Genomic DNA, 13984 nt, shown 5'->3' with positions numbered 1-13984 from the left:
CACTTTGACCATAATTAATATAAAGAATAATGGTTTATATAGAATCTAGTAAAGAATATAACAAGATGCCGCAATACCTTTAAGCCTTTTCTTCAGCAGTGCCGTTCAACCTTTGGATTGATTTTCATACACTAGTGTCACTTTGGTCATTTTTTAGTCTGGTGCTAAGTTTTGAAGTATAACAATCTTGCCTAGCAAAATTTTTCCAATTTTATTATTTCATTTTTGATCCAATCAGAAAATTCCAGTATTCAGAATTTTTCTAAAGTACTGAGTAAGTAGAAATGGGTGACTGTGCTGGCCTTAAGCTTCTTGTGAATGCTACAGCTCCTCACCATGTTTTCTTAATAAATACATAAATGGATGGTTGGTGAATTAATTGATGGTAATCCAGAGGCACCACTAGATTCAGCAGTGCCTTTAAAATCACCAACAAAATATTTAATCACATTCAGTCCGGTTGACATTTAAGGTGTCTAATTCTATTCTTTTTTTATTATCGGAAATTGGCAATCCACATGGGGTGTCTCTTACATATTCCATTTATTGGCACTCGGTGCACTCCTTAGGAATTCCTACCGAAAGATGCACACTGTACTTTTTTTTTTTAATCCTTATACTTATTTGGATAGTGGATTCATTGTGCAGTCTCATAAGGTAAATTTTATCATGGAAGCTTGATGACACATTTTTTTCAAAACTCTTTAATTTAGTACAGTATTCCAGAAAGAACTAAAGAGAAGAGAGAGAAATAAAAAGAGTTGCCCTTTCCAATTTCTGAATTTTTAATATACTGAGAAGTTATATTAAGTCAGAAATTATTAGGATTTTTTTTCTGTTAGCGCTCTGGCCCAAGAAACATAATATAGCCTCTTCCAGGCAGCCTTGTCTGAGGAATAGATTCAGGGCTGCAGTATGACACTGAGTGATGTTTACAAACAGGTGGCCTGAAGCTAAGTGGAGTCAATATACAATTTCTCACCCTTTAGAAGATAACTACTTGCTGCCACATGAGTAACGAAAATTTTTTTGTAAAAATCAAGCTTGAAATCATTTAATCAGGAATGTAAATCAGTTATGTGCCCCAATTATAAAAATGTCGATGGAATTTGCTATGGTATTGATTTTTTTTTTTTGGTGGGGGGAATTACAGCTGTTGTAGGTTTTTTTAATATGATGATATCACATTCCTATTCCGGGAATGCAAACAATATTATATCCTGCTTGGCAGGCACTGTAGTCACTTGGCTTAGCCAAGACTAAGAACTCTCAGCAGTACCATTCCATAGGTTTGTAAGAGATCCCCTAAAATAATGGATGGTACACTTTCCTATATGTATTTATGTTCAGATAATTTATTTAAATAATGCTGCTGGCACATGCTTTATAGCTGCTTGCATTTTGCTATACAGATTTCAGCATATCTTGCAGACTATGTAATTCATTTGGAAAATGTAATTTCCATCCCTGCATACTAATCGATTTCTTCACAAACACCTGCTATCAGTTATGATAATAAAAATGCCACTCTGAATTGAAAAAGGGCCAAATAGAGCTTCCTAAGGAAATGACTTAAGTGTCTTTGAATGCTACTAAATGTAGTAATGTGCCTATGTAGTGCCAACACTTTCTTCATCATTTGCATTTTCTGTGATTTTGCCCTATTACAACATCCCTCTCACAAATGAATCCTCATAACCATTTCCTTATGGCTTGGTAAACGGAGCTGTCAGGAGGTGGTATCTCAGGGTGTGGACAAGATCTGAAGCTGGGCTGTACAATGTTAAAAAGCACTGGCTCATGCTGCGGGTTACATGCTGGATAATTTCTGATTTTATGAGTAGGTCTCTGAAAACTGTAAAAGTGGCTGCTCCTTGGTTTTGCACACACATACACCAAATAAAATCTCCTTTATTCATTCTCTTCAGCCTCCAGTTCATTCCATGCACCATTGCCAAACTAATGTTCCTAAATCCCAATTTCATCATGTCCTTCCACTACTCCAAGCGCTGTCAGTGGTTCTCAATTGGCCACTCCATTGAACCTAACCTTCCCCACCTTCTCCCATCACCTGAAGTGGATTCCCTTTCTCTCACTGCTTCCAGGCAAACACTTGGCTTTTGGTCAAGTTTCTCTCCTTCTTGCCCCAAGTATTCTACCTTTGATTTTCATATCTGGGCTTTTGCTTATGCTCTGGCTTCTGACTGAGAGACATCCTTCCCAAGTTCTTGGGGTTTTCATCTTCCAAAGCCCTCTTTTATTCCTTCAGTCTGAATTTTTATTTCTCTTCTCTGAACTCCTATAGGATGCATTTTTTTGTCATGCATCTCGACTCATTTATTTATTCATTTATTCATTCAACCAACATTTATTGAGTGCCTGCTGTATTCCAGACATCACACTATCCTTTCTTCCTTTGAAAGCAATAGTTTCTTTTTAAATGTGTCAGTTTCTACTAGATTAAGCTCTTTGAGGGAAGAGATGTATTCTGTCTCCTCTTTTTGTGGTCTGAGATGCCCTCACAGAACTGAGCACAGGTAAATATGAAGTAAATGCATGTTAAGTAATTGATCCCTACTGGCGTGATGTAGGGAAATTTCTGGGTAATTGCATGTTCTGTCTGATTAGTAGTTCAGTGTGTACTACACAGAGATTATCATTTTGCAAGATGGAGTACTGTAAAACACTCAACTATAAAACTATTATTAACATAATTTGACATTTGATATTTGAGGAGAGAATTCACTATGGTCTCAGAGCACCTCGGTAAAGCTTTATCACCATGGAACTGTAATGTGCAGGTAGAACACTCAGGAGGCGACCTTGATTTGGTCCTCTGACACAGGGAACGGGGGCTGGAAACGCGCACGCACTGACGACCTGGTGTGCAGTGGGCTCCATACCGTGCCCTTATCTACTGGAAGTTACATGTTTGAAGTTTCTGGTAACAAGCGTTTCAAATTTTCTTTCACTTTTCTCTTGCTTACACAAGTGGGGAATGGCTTTTCTGTGAGGGGGAAGATTAAAGGGAGACTGGTGGGAGAGTTGGTGGGGGAATGTGAGACTGGTTTTGAACAGCCTGGTAAGAACTAAACACATGGACCGATGGTAATCGAGAGCAGAGACTCTGGAGCCTGCAGCCTGGGTGTGAAGGCTTTCTGCTGCTTACTTTGTGGGATTGGATGAGTTACATAACTTCTCTGTGCCACATTTTTCTCATCTGTAAAGATGGGGATAAGACCAGCACCGGCATCACAGGCTTGATGGGGGTATGAAGTGAGTGAGTTCATACAAAGCTCTTGATCCAGTACTTTATGAGTGCTCAGCAGGCTATGTTGATTTTCGGAGAGACCCCTAAGCAATAAGGTAGAAACTAGGGAAAGGGATTTCCCTACCCTCAATCTTTGTTTGGTACCATTTGTTTCTTTTTCAGTTTCGGCTATTTCTGAAGCCTTGAGGTGTGTGAGACCCTGAGTTAACTGTCTTGGTTTCTTAATAAGATAGACATATGAATGAAGTCTGAATCTAAATCTGGAGAATTTGGGGTTTCAGGGAGAGGTATTAGAGTAACCACTCAGCCTTGTAGAGGAAAAGAGTTTTAATCTGTTGGTGAAACAGATGGAACTAGCTTCCCATTCTGATAGGAGTTGGAGGAAAACAATCTGTGCAATTTGTCCCAGCAGTAGAGCAGGAAGGAATGGTGTGCATATAAATTCCTCTCTCCCCTGGGATGCTGCCGCATGTCTCAACCTGTAGAACTGCTGATTATTTGAAAGAAAGCAGCCCTCCAAGTAGCTAAGCAATCCTGTAGAAAGGGGGAAGACAATATTTAGTAGATATGATTGTTGCCTGGAATTCTAAATGTTGTCACCACCTAGCACCACATACCAATGTCTGTGAGGGTGTCTAGCATTGAGGGAGAGGTCAAGGGACAAGAATTTGGGAGGAATTAATCCTGTGCCCATAAGAAACATTCACATGTAAGACAGGACAAACAGAACAGATAAAAGTTCCGAGAGAAGTGATGCATACCGACTACAAAATAGAGCCCCAGGGAATGGCATTTTGCTTTTATTTCTGAGCTGGTACAAACATTAAGAACTTGGGTGACAGACTCCCTTTCCCGCAGAAGGCCTCCTCAAGCTAAGCAAGAAGGTAGCTCACCTGAACTCGTTCTGTTTGTCCCTCAGCCCTGGCTGCCCAGGCCTACGCTCTGAAAGAGGAGAATGACAGTCTCCGCTGGCAGCTGGATGCCTACAGGAATGAGGTGGAGCTGCTGAAACAAGAAAAAGAACAGCTTTTCCGAACAGAAGAAAACCTCACCAAGGACCAGCAACTGCAGTTTCTGCAGCAAACCATGCAAGGCATGCAGCAGGTACCTGGCCCAGATGTTTTTTTTTTTTTTTTTTTTTTTTTTTTTTTTTTGAGAGAAAGAGATATGTGTATTAAATGAAAATGGAAAGGCAGCTGTGTGCTGGAAAGGGTGAAGGAGAAGAAATGACAACCAAAAAGCTAAGTTCCTAGGACAGAAAAGTGCTAATGACTGTTTGTGGAAGGGTAGAATCTGGAGAAAAGCCAAGCCAATAAAATATGTTGAAGAAATCACCCTGGAGGTAGGAAATAAAGGAAAGTGATTTGGATTTAGGAGATTGAAAGGCTGCATGTGAAATATAGCCCCATGGCAAATACCTAGCAGATCCCTGCATGATACAAGCGTTTTGTAATCTTAGAACTTTTAACTTCAAAGCACGACAACTGATTTTACAAAAGCAGTTTGTTTGTCTGTCTTCAAGGTTAGTGTAAATGTAAATTATATTGTTTCCACTTTTTCTGTATTACACTTAGGATCTAGTCAGGTTCTTTGAGCACATTACGTGTTTAAGAAATGTTTGTTGATGGAATATATGAAGCATCAGAGTTTTGGGGGATAGATAACTTTAGAAACGGGGCAATAGCTGTGTTTTTGTTGAAGAGTGCCAGACTTCATCCTGGCATACTGAATTTAAAGATGTGTATTTATGGCAATTGTTAGAAAGGAAATGAAAGTTGAGGGCTTTGGAGTAGGGAAAAGGAACAGGTACTGTGGGAAATAAAATGTCGATAGGAGGGGAAAATCCGACTGTTGGCAGTGAGGGAATAGAGTCAAAGATTCACAGTCAGATTTGTATCTGAAAACGTCAATTGGTACCTGATATTCTTAAGGTGTTTGGGCCTTTGAGTTACCTTAGAATAACAGAGCATATATTATCATCATGGGTATTTTTAAATTACCCCTCTGAATATACAAATCCAATCAATATTTTCTGAAAAAAAAAGATTGTTTTTATTTAAACAAGGGAAATATAAGTAGAATGATAGAACGTTAAAATATATGGAGTCAATTTTTTAAATTCCCCCATCCATATTGACTGCTCTGTAACATCCAGAGCATGGATTGCCTACAGAAGTATCTTAGTGATTAGAGGTAACTACTACAGAAACATCAACCTAACAGGGAAAAATAATTGAGAGGGAGAGTATAAAAAAGAATCACGGATTGGGAAGTGAGCAAGTTAATAACCAACTCGTACAAATTATATCTTAAACATCTTCTGCCATTTTAAAGCAATTTTTGAGTCTTGGCTTAGAGTCCTAACTGGTTGATGTTCACAGTGTGTGTTAGACTAATCAGTGAGATTCAGAGGTCAGAGCCAGCCAGGAAAATGTCATTACAGTTATTGCTCAGGTCTCTGTACTTGAAAATCGATGTAACAGCTGCTGTGTGAGACTTCTGGGGTTGTCCATATGCCCCAACATTGGGTGTTTGTCGGCGCCCTCGCCAAGATGAGAGGCCGTCGATTTCCCCAAAGACCATGACGCCAGACCTAGCCCAAAAGCCACTGTGTCACACTTTACACAACTCTCCCTTTCTCCCTCTAGAAAAGATTATCCCAGTTGCTTTAAAAGTGTATAAAGTCTTTTAGGTTATTGCAAGTTCAAACCTAAAAGAAGTCAGAGGAGGCGAGGGTGAGCTGCTCAGTCAGGGTTGCAGAAGCACTGAGGAGCCACGTGCCTGGTCCACAAAGGAGCAGTGTTCCAAATCACCACCTGAGCCATCCTCCTGATGGAGGGATTCAGTTAAGGGAGCTTCTCATATCTTTTCAGAATCTACTTGTCAGTAGGAAATGTACTTTATATAGCTAAAAATGTAGTTGAGACAGAAATGTATTGTCTCACAGTTCTGAAGGCTGCAAGTCCAAGATCTAGGGTCCAAAAGCAGGGTTGGTTCCTTCTGAGGCTGTAAGGAAGAGTCTGACTCCTGCCTCTCTCCCAGCTTCTGGAGGTTGGCTGGCAATCTTTGGCCTTCCTTGACTTGTGGAAACATCACCCTGCTCTCTGCCTTCATCATCCCTTGTCATTCTCCGTGTGTGTGTGTGTCCAAATTTCTGCTTTTTATAAATACACTGTTCATGTAGGATTAGGGGTCCACTCTGCTCCAGGATGACCTCATCTTAATTACTTATATCTGCAAAGACTTATTTCCAGATAAGGTCACATTCTGTGGTAGTAGGGGCTAGGACTTCAACATTTGGATTTGGGGCTGGGGGCAGGGCACAATTCAATCCATAACAGACACATAGTAGACAGTCAAAATATCTGTGTCAAATGAGGGAATGAATAGACAAAGACCTGGAGGCAAGCCTAGCATGGTGCCTGTGGGAGCTCTGGGCTGTGTGGGATCCTGGATCATGAAGAGCAAGACAGGGAGCGGGAGAGCCAAGGCCTGAGAGGTGTGTGCGGTGCCTCCTTAACCTACAGAAAGCACTGGGTCCCCGGTGGCTGCTGTGATGTTAATGTTTACTGGTTGTTAGGCGGTGTATGGCTATCTCTGTGGCAGAACATCTTTTACAGAGTTTTAAAATATAAGTGCTTTTTAAAGTCTTGTTTCTATCATGATCTACCTTGTATGAATAAATGACCACAATTTGCTAATTTGAATCCCACCACAAAGAATTAGCCTGACTTTAAAACCTACCTTCAATGTCCACACTATCCACTTTATAAATCAGAAAGTCATGGTTTCACATGAAAGATGACAGAGAGAGGAGGGGTCAGCCTCCCATATGTCACCATTTCCACAGTCTATGTTTGGGAAATTATTTCTGTAACAAACAAGAAAAAAAGAAAGAGCCTTAATGACCTTAGGACTAACAGACAGCTTTTGGAATCGCCTTCAATTTAGCCAAAAATTTTCTAACCTTTCTTTCTTTAACCCCTTAAGGATATGTTCACTGACGTCACACAGTTTTGCATGTGTTCATGAAGAAAACACTATGGGCAGGGTTCCTAACCTGGAAAAACTCTTGGGTGACTTTGTCTGGATGTTTCCGAGTTTACCCCTGCACCATGTGAGTCACAATTTAATAATATGAAAGGTTTCATACAAAAGAGAATAAGAGCTTGTATCCATGGTAACACGGTAGCCTTTACCTGATCATAAACTGGCAGTGAAGTTAACCTGTCTCTGCCACAGGGATAGTGAGGCTTTTGACTTTCATTTGTACCTTTAGGTGTACAAGTAAAGACTATACATATTTTAAACTCTTATTTTTCTTCAGGTTACCACACTGAATTCTTTCGTTAGGTTTATTGAGGTAAAATTTACATACAATGAAATATATTCTTTTTAGACATACCTTCTATGAAGTTTGTCAAATGCATACAGTCACATAACCACCACTACCACAATCAATATATAAATCAGTTCCAGCACTCGCTGCCTCTTGCCCCTTTTGAGTCAGCCCCAGTCCCAGCAACCACTGCTCTGTTTTCTACCCTTATAGTTTTTATTTTTCCAGAATATCATATAAGGGGAATTGAACAGTATGCAACCTGTTGAGTTGGGCTTCTTTCTTTAGCATAATGAATCTAAGACTGATCCATGTTGCTGTACGTATCAGGCATTCATTCCTTCTGATGCTGAACAGTATTCCACCGTAAGAAAGAGCTGTGGTTTGTTTGTCTAGTCAATAGTTAGTGGATGGATAGTTTCCAGTTTAGGACAAATGGGAATAAATCTGCTATAAACATTCACTTACAGGCTTTTTGTGTAGACATAATTTTTCATTTTACTTGGGTAAATCCTAGGAATGTGATTGTTGGGTCATATGGCAAGTGTGTTTTACTTTCAGAGAAACCGCCAAATTCTTTTCCCAAGCGTCTGTACCATCATGCATTCCCTCGGGACTGTCTGCAAACTCCAGTTCTGCATCCTCATCAGGCAGCGCTGGCATGGTCAGTTTGTCTTTTTTCACCACTGTAGTAAATTTATAGTGATATCTCATTATGGTTTTATTTACACATAAATTTGCAGTATTTTTATTTTCATTCATGAGGATAGGTCAACATGTCATAATTTTTTAATAATCCGCTTAAAAATCAGAATTCTTTTTGAAGCCTTGTGTAAATCATATTGACAGGACTAATAAATATTTGGATAACTGCAGGATACCATTAAAAACTGCTGATCATAAAAGTGCGTATGACTAATGATGATTATGTCAAAGGGCTCCTTCCTAAATAAGCTGATGCTTTTGAACAGTGTTAAATCTAGTCTGAAGACCAGCTGTCTTAGGCCAGGAAGCCAGTGACCCATGTGGAGCAGTCTCTCTCACACTCTTAGCTTGACATTAGTAAGGTGCAGGCCTGGTCCACTGTCTTGACAACTTTCAGCAAGGGAAGATCAGGAAAAAAAAATGGGAAAAGTAGGATGATTATGATCAAAAGCATTTTAGAAATTAAGTGACAAGCATTTTTTTCTTTATACTCAAAGTAGAACATATGTGTGATTTTCTATGTATGCATTGTTAAAATCTCACCCACTTAGACTAATTTTATGGAAGATGAAGAAATATAACATTACTACTTTCCTAAAATACAAAGTAACCCCAGTTAGTTTTGTCAGATGTTGGGTAAGAGTCAGACTTTGGAATATCTGCTAAGGAATAAATGAAAGTATTTTTGAAATTAAACATAGTGATTACATCTGACCCCTTGGGTAAGTTCAGCATGTCTTCTGCAATCTTGTTTAAACTATTTAGTTGCTTAGTAAGTACGTTTTTTTTTAGAGAAAGAGAAAAGCTTGTACTCAATTCCTCCCCAAAACTCACATGTAATTAAGTCTGATGTTATATGTCAAAATCAAGATCATAATAATGTTAGGGGTGGTGGTGATGGTGGCTCTGGAGATGAAGGGACTGTGGAGGTGATGGTTGCCATGGTGGTAAAGGTGACTGCAGTAGTGATATTGGCTCTGGAGGTGAGGGTGATTGTGGTGAGGATGGTAGCTGTGGTTGTTTTGGTGACTATGGTGGGGGTGGTGATGAAGGTAGCTGTGGTGGAGAAGGTAACTGTGCTTGTGAAGGTAACTATGGTGGTGAAGATGGCCGTGGTGGGGGTGCTGGCTGTGGTGGCCTTATTAGCTATGGTGGTAAAGGTAGCTGTGGTGACTGTGGTAGTGACGGTGACTGTAGTGAGAGGATGGTGACTGATGGTAATGTCAACTGTGGTGATGAAGGCATCTGTGAGGGGGATGGTAACCTCAGTTGTGTTGCTGGCTGTGGTGAGAATGGTGGCTATGGTAGCGAAATGGCTGTAGTGGCTGTGGCAATGAAGGCAGCTATGGTGAGGATGGTGACTGTGGTTGTGTTGGTGGCTGTGATGGTGAAGGTAGCTGTGGTGGGGATGGTGACTCTGATGCTAATGTTGGTTGTGGTGATGGAGGCAGCTGTGGCAAGGATGGTGACTTTGGTGGAGGTGGCGGCCATGTTGGGGCTAGTGGCTGTGGTTGTGGTGATGGCCATGGTGGGGATGGTGTTAAAGGTGGCTGTGAGGAAGATGGTGACTGGGGTAGAAATGGTGACTGTGATGGTAATGTTGGCTGTGGTGATGAAGGGTAGTTATGGTGAGGATGATGACTATGGTGGTGAAGGGGGCCATAGTGGCAATGGTGGCTATGGCTGTGTTGGTGGCTATGGTGGTGAAGGAGGCTGTGGTAGCATTATTGGTGCTTTTAATGATTAGAAAACTTTAGGGAAAGAGATAAAATGAGCATATTCACTAATATTTTATAGGGTTTTTTTTTTTTAAACCTTGTCCCTTAAAAATTGTGGAAAGCCTCAAAAGTGCAGCAGACCAGATGCTCCCAGCCAACTTCAGAAGGTAGTGCTCCAGAGAACTGAGCAAATGCAGGGCTGCAGGCAGGAGCACAGAGGGTCACCAGAGTTTGTGACAGGAGGCTTTCCTTTTTCTTGATCATTTTTCACTTTTGTCTTCTGTTTTTAATTTCTATCTGAAATACCCACCAGTCAGATAATGGACCTAATAGGTGGGCGCTCCATGCCCATCATCTTTTTCCTAGTATCTTCCATTTTAACTTTATCTTTGATCCTTCCAATTGAAGTTTCTGCTTGGTAATCATATTATTTTATTTTCAAGAGGTTATTTTGTCCTCTAATCATTATCTTTTCATGCAATCTTATTCGTATTTTATGGGTGCAGTATCTTCTCAAATCTTTTTAAGAATACTAAGTGGGATTTTTAAGATCTTTGTGGTTCCTGAATCATCTCTCTTTACTCCAGGATTAGTTGTTTAGCTATTGTGTTTCAGTCTCTCTCTTTTATGTACAGGTTTCTTCATGAGCAAGGTGATGCCTGGCAGTCTGTGTATATTTAGGTGTGGAGGGCTTGGTTTGCTTTTCTGTGAAGCTCTGTGGCTTTGCTCATTGCTGTGTCTGGATCTGCTGCATGGCCGAGTCTTTCTCCTGGGCAGTGGCCAGCCAAGAGCTCTTTGACAGGCAGGCTTCATTTTAAGGAGATGTGGGGATCCCTTGAATGCCAGAACCTGTCATACACTAGGAACTCCTGGAACTCACTTTCCTTTCTCCTTGTTTTTGTAAGTTTATTCATTGACAGACATTTTAATTGAGTCTCTGGAGGAAGAAAATACAAACACATACATTGCCTCTGACATCTTGAACAGGAGCCTGTTTCAGGGGCCTTTACCTTTAACCCAGTCTTTGAATGAGTTCTTGGTTACCATGTGGCTGGGGTAGGGCAGGGGGAAGTGGTGCAGTGGGAAGCCTGGGGAGTATTGCAAATTGTTCTGGCTGCCCGGAAACATATAGAGAAAGGAGGAACAGCAAGCAGGTTCATGAATGTCTAGGAGGAAGGACAAGGGAACTTAAGGTGGCACACTTTGGAGTGAAGATAGCTGAATCAGCAAGAAGAGGCAGATGCACAAAGTAAAATAGTTTCTGAAAGTGAGAAAGGAAGACAAATAGGAAAAGGTGACATGAAGAGGCTGAAATATGGAACAAAGATAGATAAATAGTGAACTTGCTCTCCACACTATTTCTGTTTCCCTGTCCTAGAAGAGAAGGTGGCAGGACTAATGGTCCAGAGCAGGGCATGCCTAAGCCCCCATGCATGTGCAGGACACAGAACAGTAGAGTCCGTTCCAGACACAGGGATGGGAAGGATGTGCAGAAGTAGTGAGGGATGCAGAAGAACAAACAGTTCTTCCTCTCCAGTTAAAAACCGCTTTCAAAGGAAAATGCACAAGCAGAGAAGCACAAGAAAAATGGAAAAAGAGAAACCCCTTTAAAAGAAAAATTCAACATTTTGTAATGATAAATTGTATTTTAAGAGCTTTTAAAAATTTTTTTCAACTTTTATTTTTATTTTTTTGAGATGGAGTCTCACTCTGTTGCCCAGGCTGGAGTACAGTGGTGTGATCTCAGCTCACTGCAACCTCCACCTCCCAGGTTCAGGTGATTCTCCTGTCTCAGCCTCCTGAGTAGCTGGGACTACAGGCATGTGTCACTGCGCCTGGTTAATTTTTGTATTTTTTGTAGAGACGGGGTTTCACCATGTTGGTCAGGCTGGTCTTGAACTCCTAATCTCAAGTGATCTGCCCGCCTCAGCCTCCCAAAGTGCTGGAATTACAGGCGGGAGCTGCTGCACCCAGCCTCAACTTCTATTTTAGATACCGGGGGTACATGTGCAGATTTGTTACATGGGAATATTGCGTGATGCTGAGGTTTAGCGTACAGATCCCATCACCTGGGTAGTGAGCATAGTATCCAGCAGGTAGTTTTTCAACCCGTGCCCTTCTCCCTCTCTCCCCTATAGCAGCCCACAGTGTCTGTCGCTCCCATATTTATGTCCATATGTACTCAGTGTTTAGCTCCCACTTATAATTGAGAAGATGCAGTATTTGGTTTCTTGTTACTATGTTAACTTGTTTAGGATTAAGGCCTCCAACTACATCCCTGTTACTGCAAAGGACATGATTTCATTCTTTTTTATGGTTGTAGTTGTATTCTGTGGTATGTGTGTGTATATATATATATATATTTGTATATCCCATCTTCCTTATCAAATTTATCATTTATGGGCACCTAGGTTGCTTCTGTGTCTTTCCTATTGTGAATAGCATAGCAATGAACATGTGAGTGCATGTGTCTTTTTGGTAGAATGATTTCTTTTCCTTTACGTATACACCCAGTAATGGCATTGCTGGGTCGAATGATAGCTCTGTTTTAAGTTCTTTGAGAAATCTCCAGACTGCTTTCCACAGTGGCTTTACTAATTTATATTCCTACCAACAGTGTATAAGTGTTCCCTTTTCTCCATATCCTCACCAGCATCTGTTGTTTTTGACTTTTTTAATGATAACCATTCTGACTGGTGTGAGATGGTATCTCTTCGTGGTTTTGCTTTGTATTTCTCTGATGATTAGTGATGCTGAGCATTTTTTCATATGTTTGTTGACCATTTGTGTGTCTTCTTTTGAGAAGTATCTGTTCATGTGCCTTGTCCATTTTTTAATGGGGTTATTTGGCTTTTGCTTGTTGATTTAAGTTCCCTAGAGATTCTGGGTATTAGGCCTTTGTCAGCTGCATAGTTTGTGAATATCTTCTCCCACTCTGTGTAGGTTGTCTGTTTACTCTGTTGATAGTTTCTTTTTCTTTGCAGAAGCTCTTTAGTTTAATTAGGTCCCACTTGTCTATTTTTGGTTTTGTTACAATTGCTTTTGGGGACTCAGCCAAAAAATCTTTGCCAATGCCAAAGTCGAGAAGAGAATTTCCAGATTGGCTTCTAGGATTTTTATAGTTTGAGGTCTTGCATTTAAATCTTTGACCTGTTTTGAGTTAATAATTTTTGTAGACAGTGAAAGGTTAGGAGTCCAGCTTCAATCTTCTGTCTAAGGCTAGTCAGTTATCCTATAACCATTTATTGAACAGAGAGTCCTTTCCCCATTGCTTGTTTTTGTCAGCCTTGTCAAATATTAGATGGTTGTTAAGTGTGTAACTTTGTTTCTCAGTTTTCTGTTCTATTCCATTGGTCTAGGTGTCTGTTTTTGTACCAGTACCATGCTGTTTTGGTTGCTGTGGCTTTTTAGTATATAGTTTGAAGTCAGGTAGTGTGATGCTTCTGGCTTTGTTCTTTTGGCTTAGAGTTGCTTTGGTTGTTTGGGGCTCTTTTTGGTTCCATATGAATTTTATAATAGTTTTCCTTAATTCTGTAAAGAATGACATTAGTAATTTGATAGGAATACTGGTGAATCTGTAAATTCCTTTGGCAGTATGAACATTGTTAAGATATTGATTCTTCCAACCCATGAGCATGAAATGTTTTTCCATTTATTTGTGTTGTCTCTGATTTCTTTTAGCAGTGTTTCATAGTTCTCCTTGTAGAGATCTTTTGCCTCCTTGGTTAGCTGTATTCCTAGGTATTTTATCTTCTTCGTGGCTATTGTAAGTGGGGTTGTATTCTTTATTTCACTCTCAGCCTGGTTGTTGGTGAATAGAAGTGCTACTGATTTTTGTATACAGTTATTGTATCCTGAAACTTTACTAATTTTAAGAGCCATTATGAAAGATTTAAATACTTAGAAGTAGAATGTAAAAAAAACTAAAGATAGAAAGTTTGGAAATTAAGT

At 40.2% G+C, this 13984-nt stretch overlaps 1 protein-coding gene across 1 annotated transcript in view; it reads left to right on the top strand.

Moving 5' to 3' along the window:
* The window catches only part of ENOX1 (ecto-NOX disulfide-thiol exchanger 1), a 409234-nt gene that overhangs the window by 320616 nt on the left and 74634 nt on the right, over nucleotides 1-13984 (top strand). Inside the window, exon 14 of the mRNA XM_063595931.1 lies at nucleotides 4191-4375. Coding sequence (XP_063452001.1) covers nucleotides 4191-4375 — 185 coding nt within the window. The remainder of the gene's footprint in view (nucleotides 1-4190; nucleotides 4376-13984) is intronic.

This window comes from Pan paniscus, chromosome 14 (assembly GCF_029289425.2).
Source record: "Pan paniscus chromosome 14, NHGRI_mPanPan1-v2.0_pri, whole genome shotgun sequence".
Taxonomy (NCBI): Eukaryota; Metazoa; Chordata; class Mammalia; order Primates; family Hominidae; genus Pan; species Pan paniscus.
The sequence above is the reverse complement of the archived record's forward strand: the minus strand, read 5'-3'. Positions and strand labels throughout refer to the sequence as shown.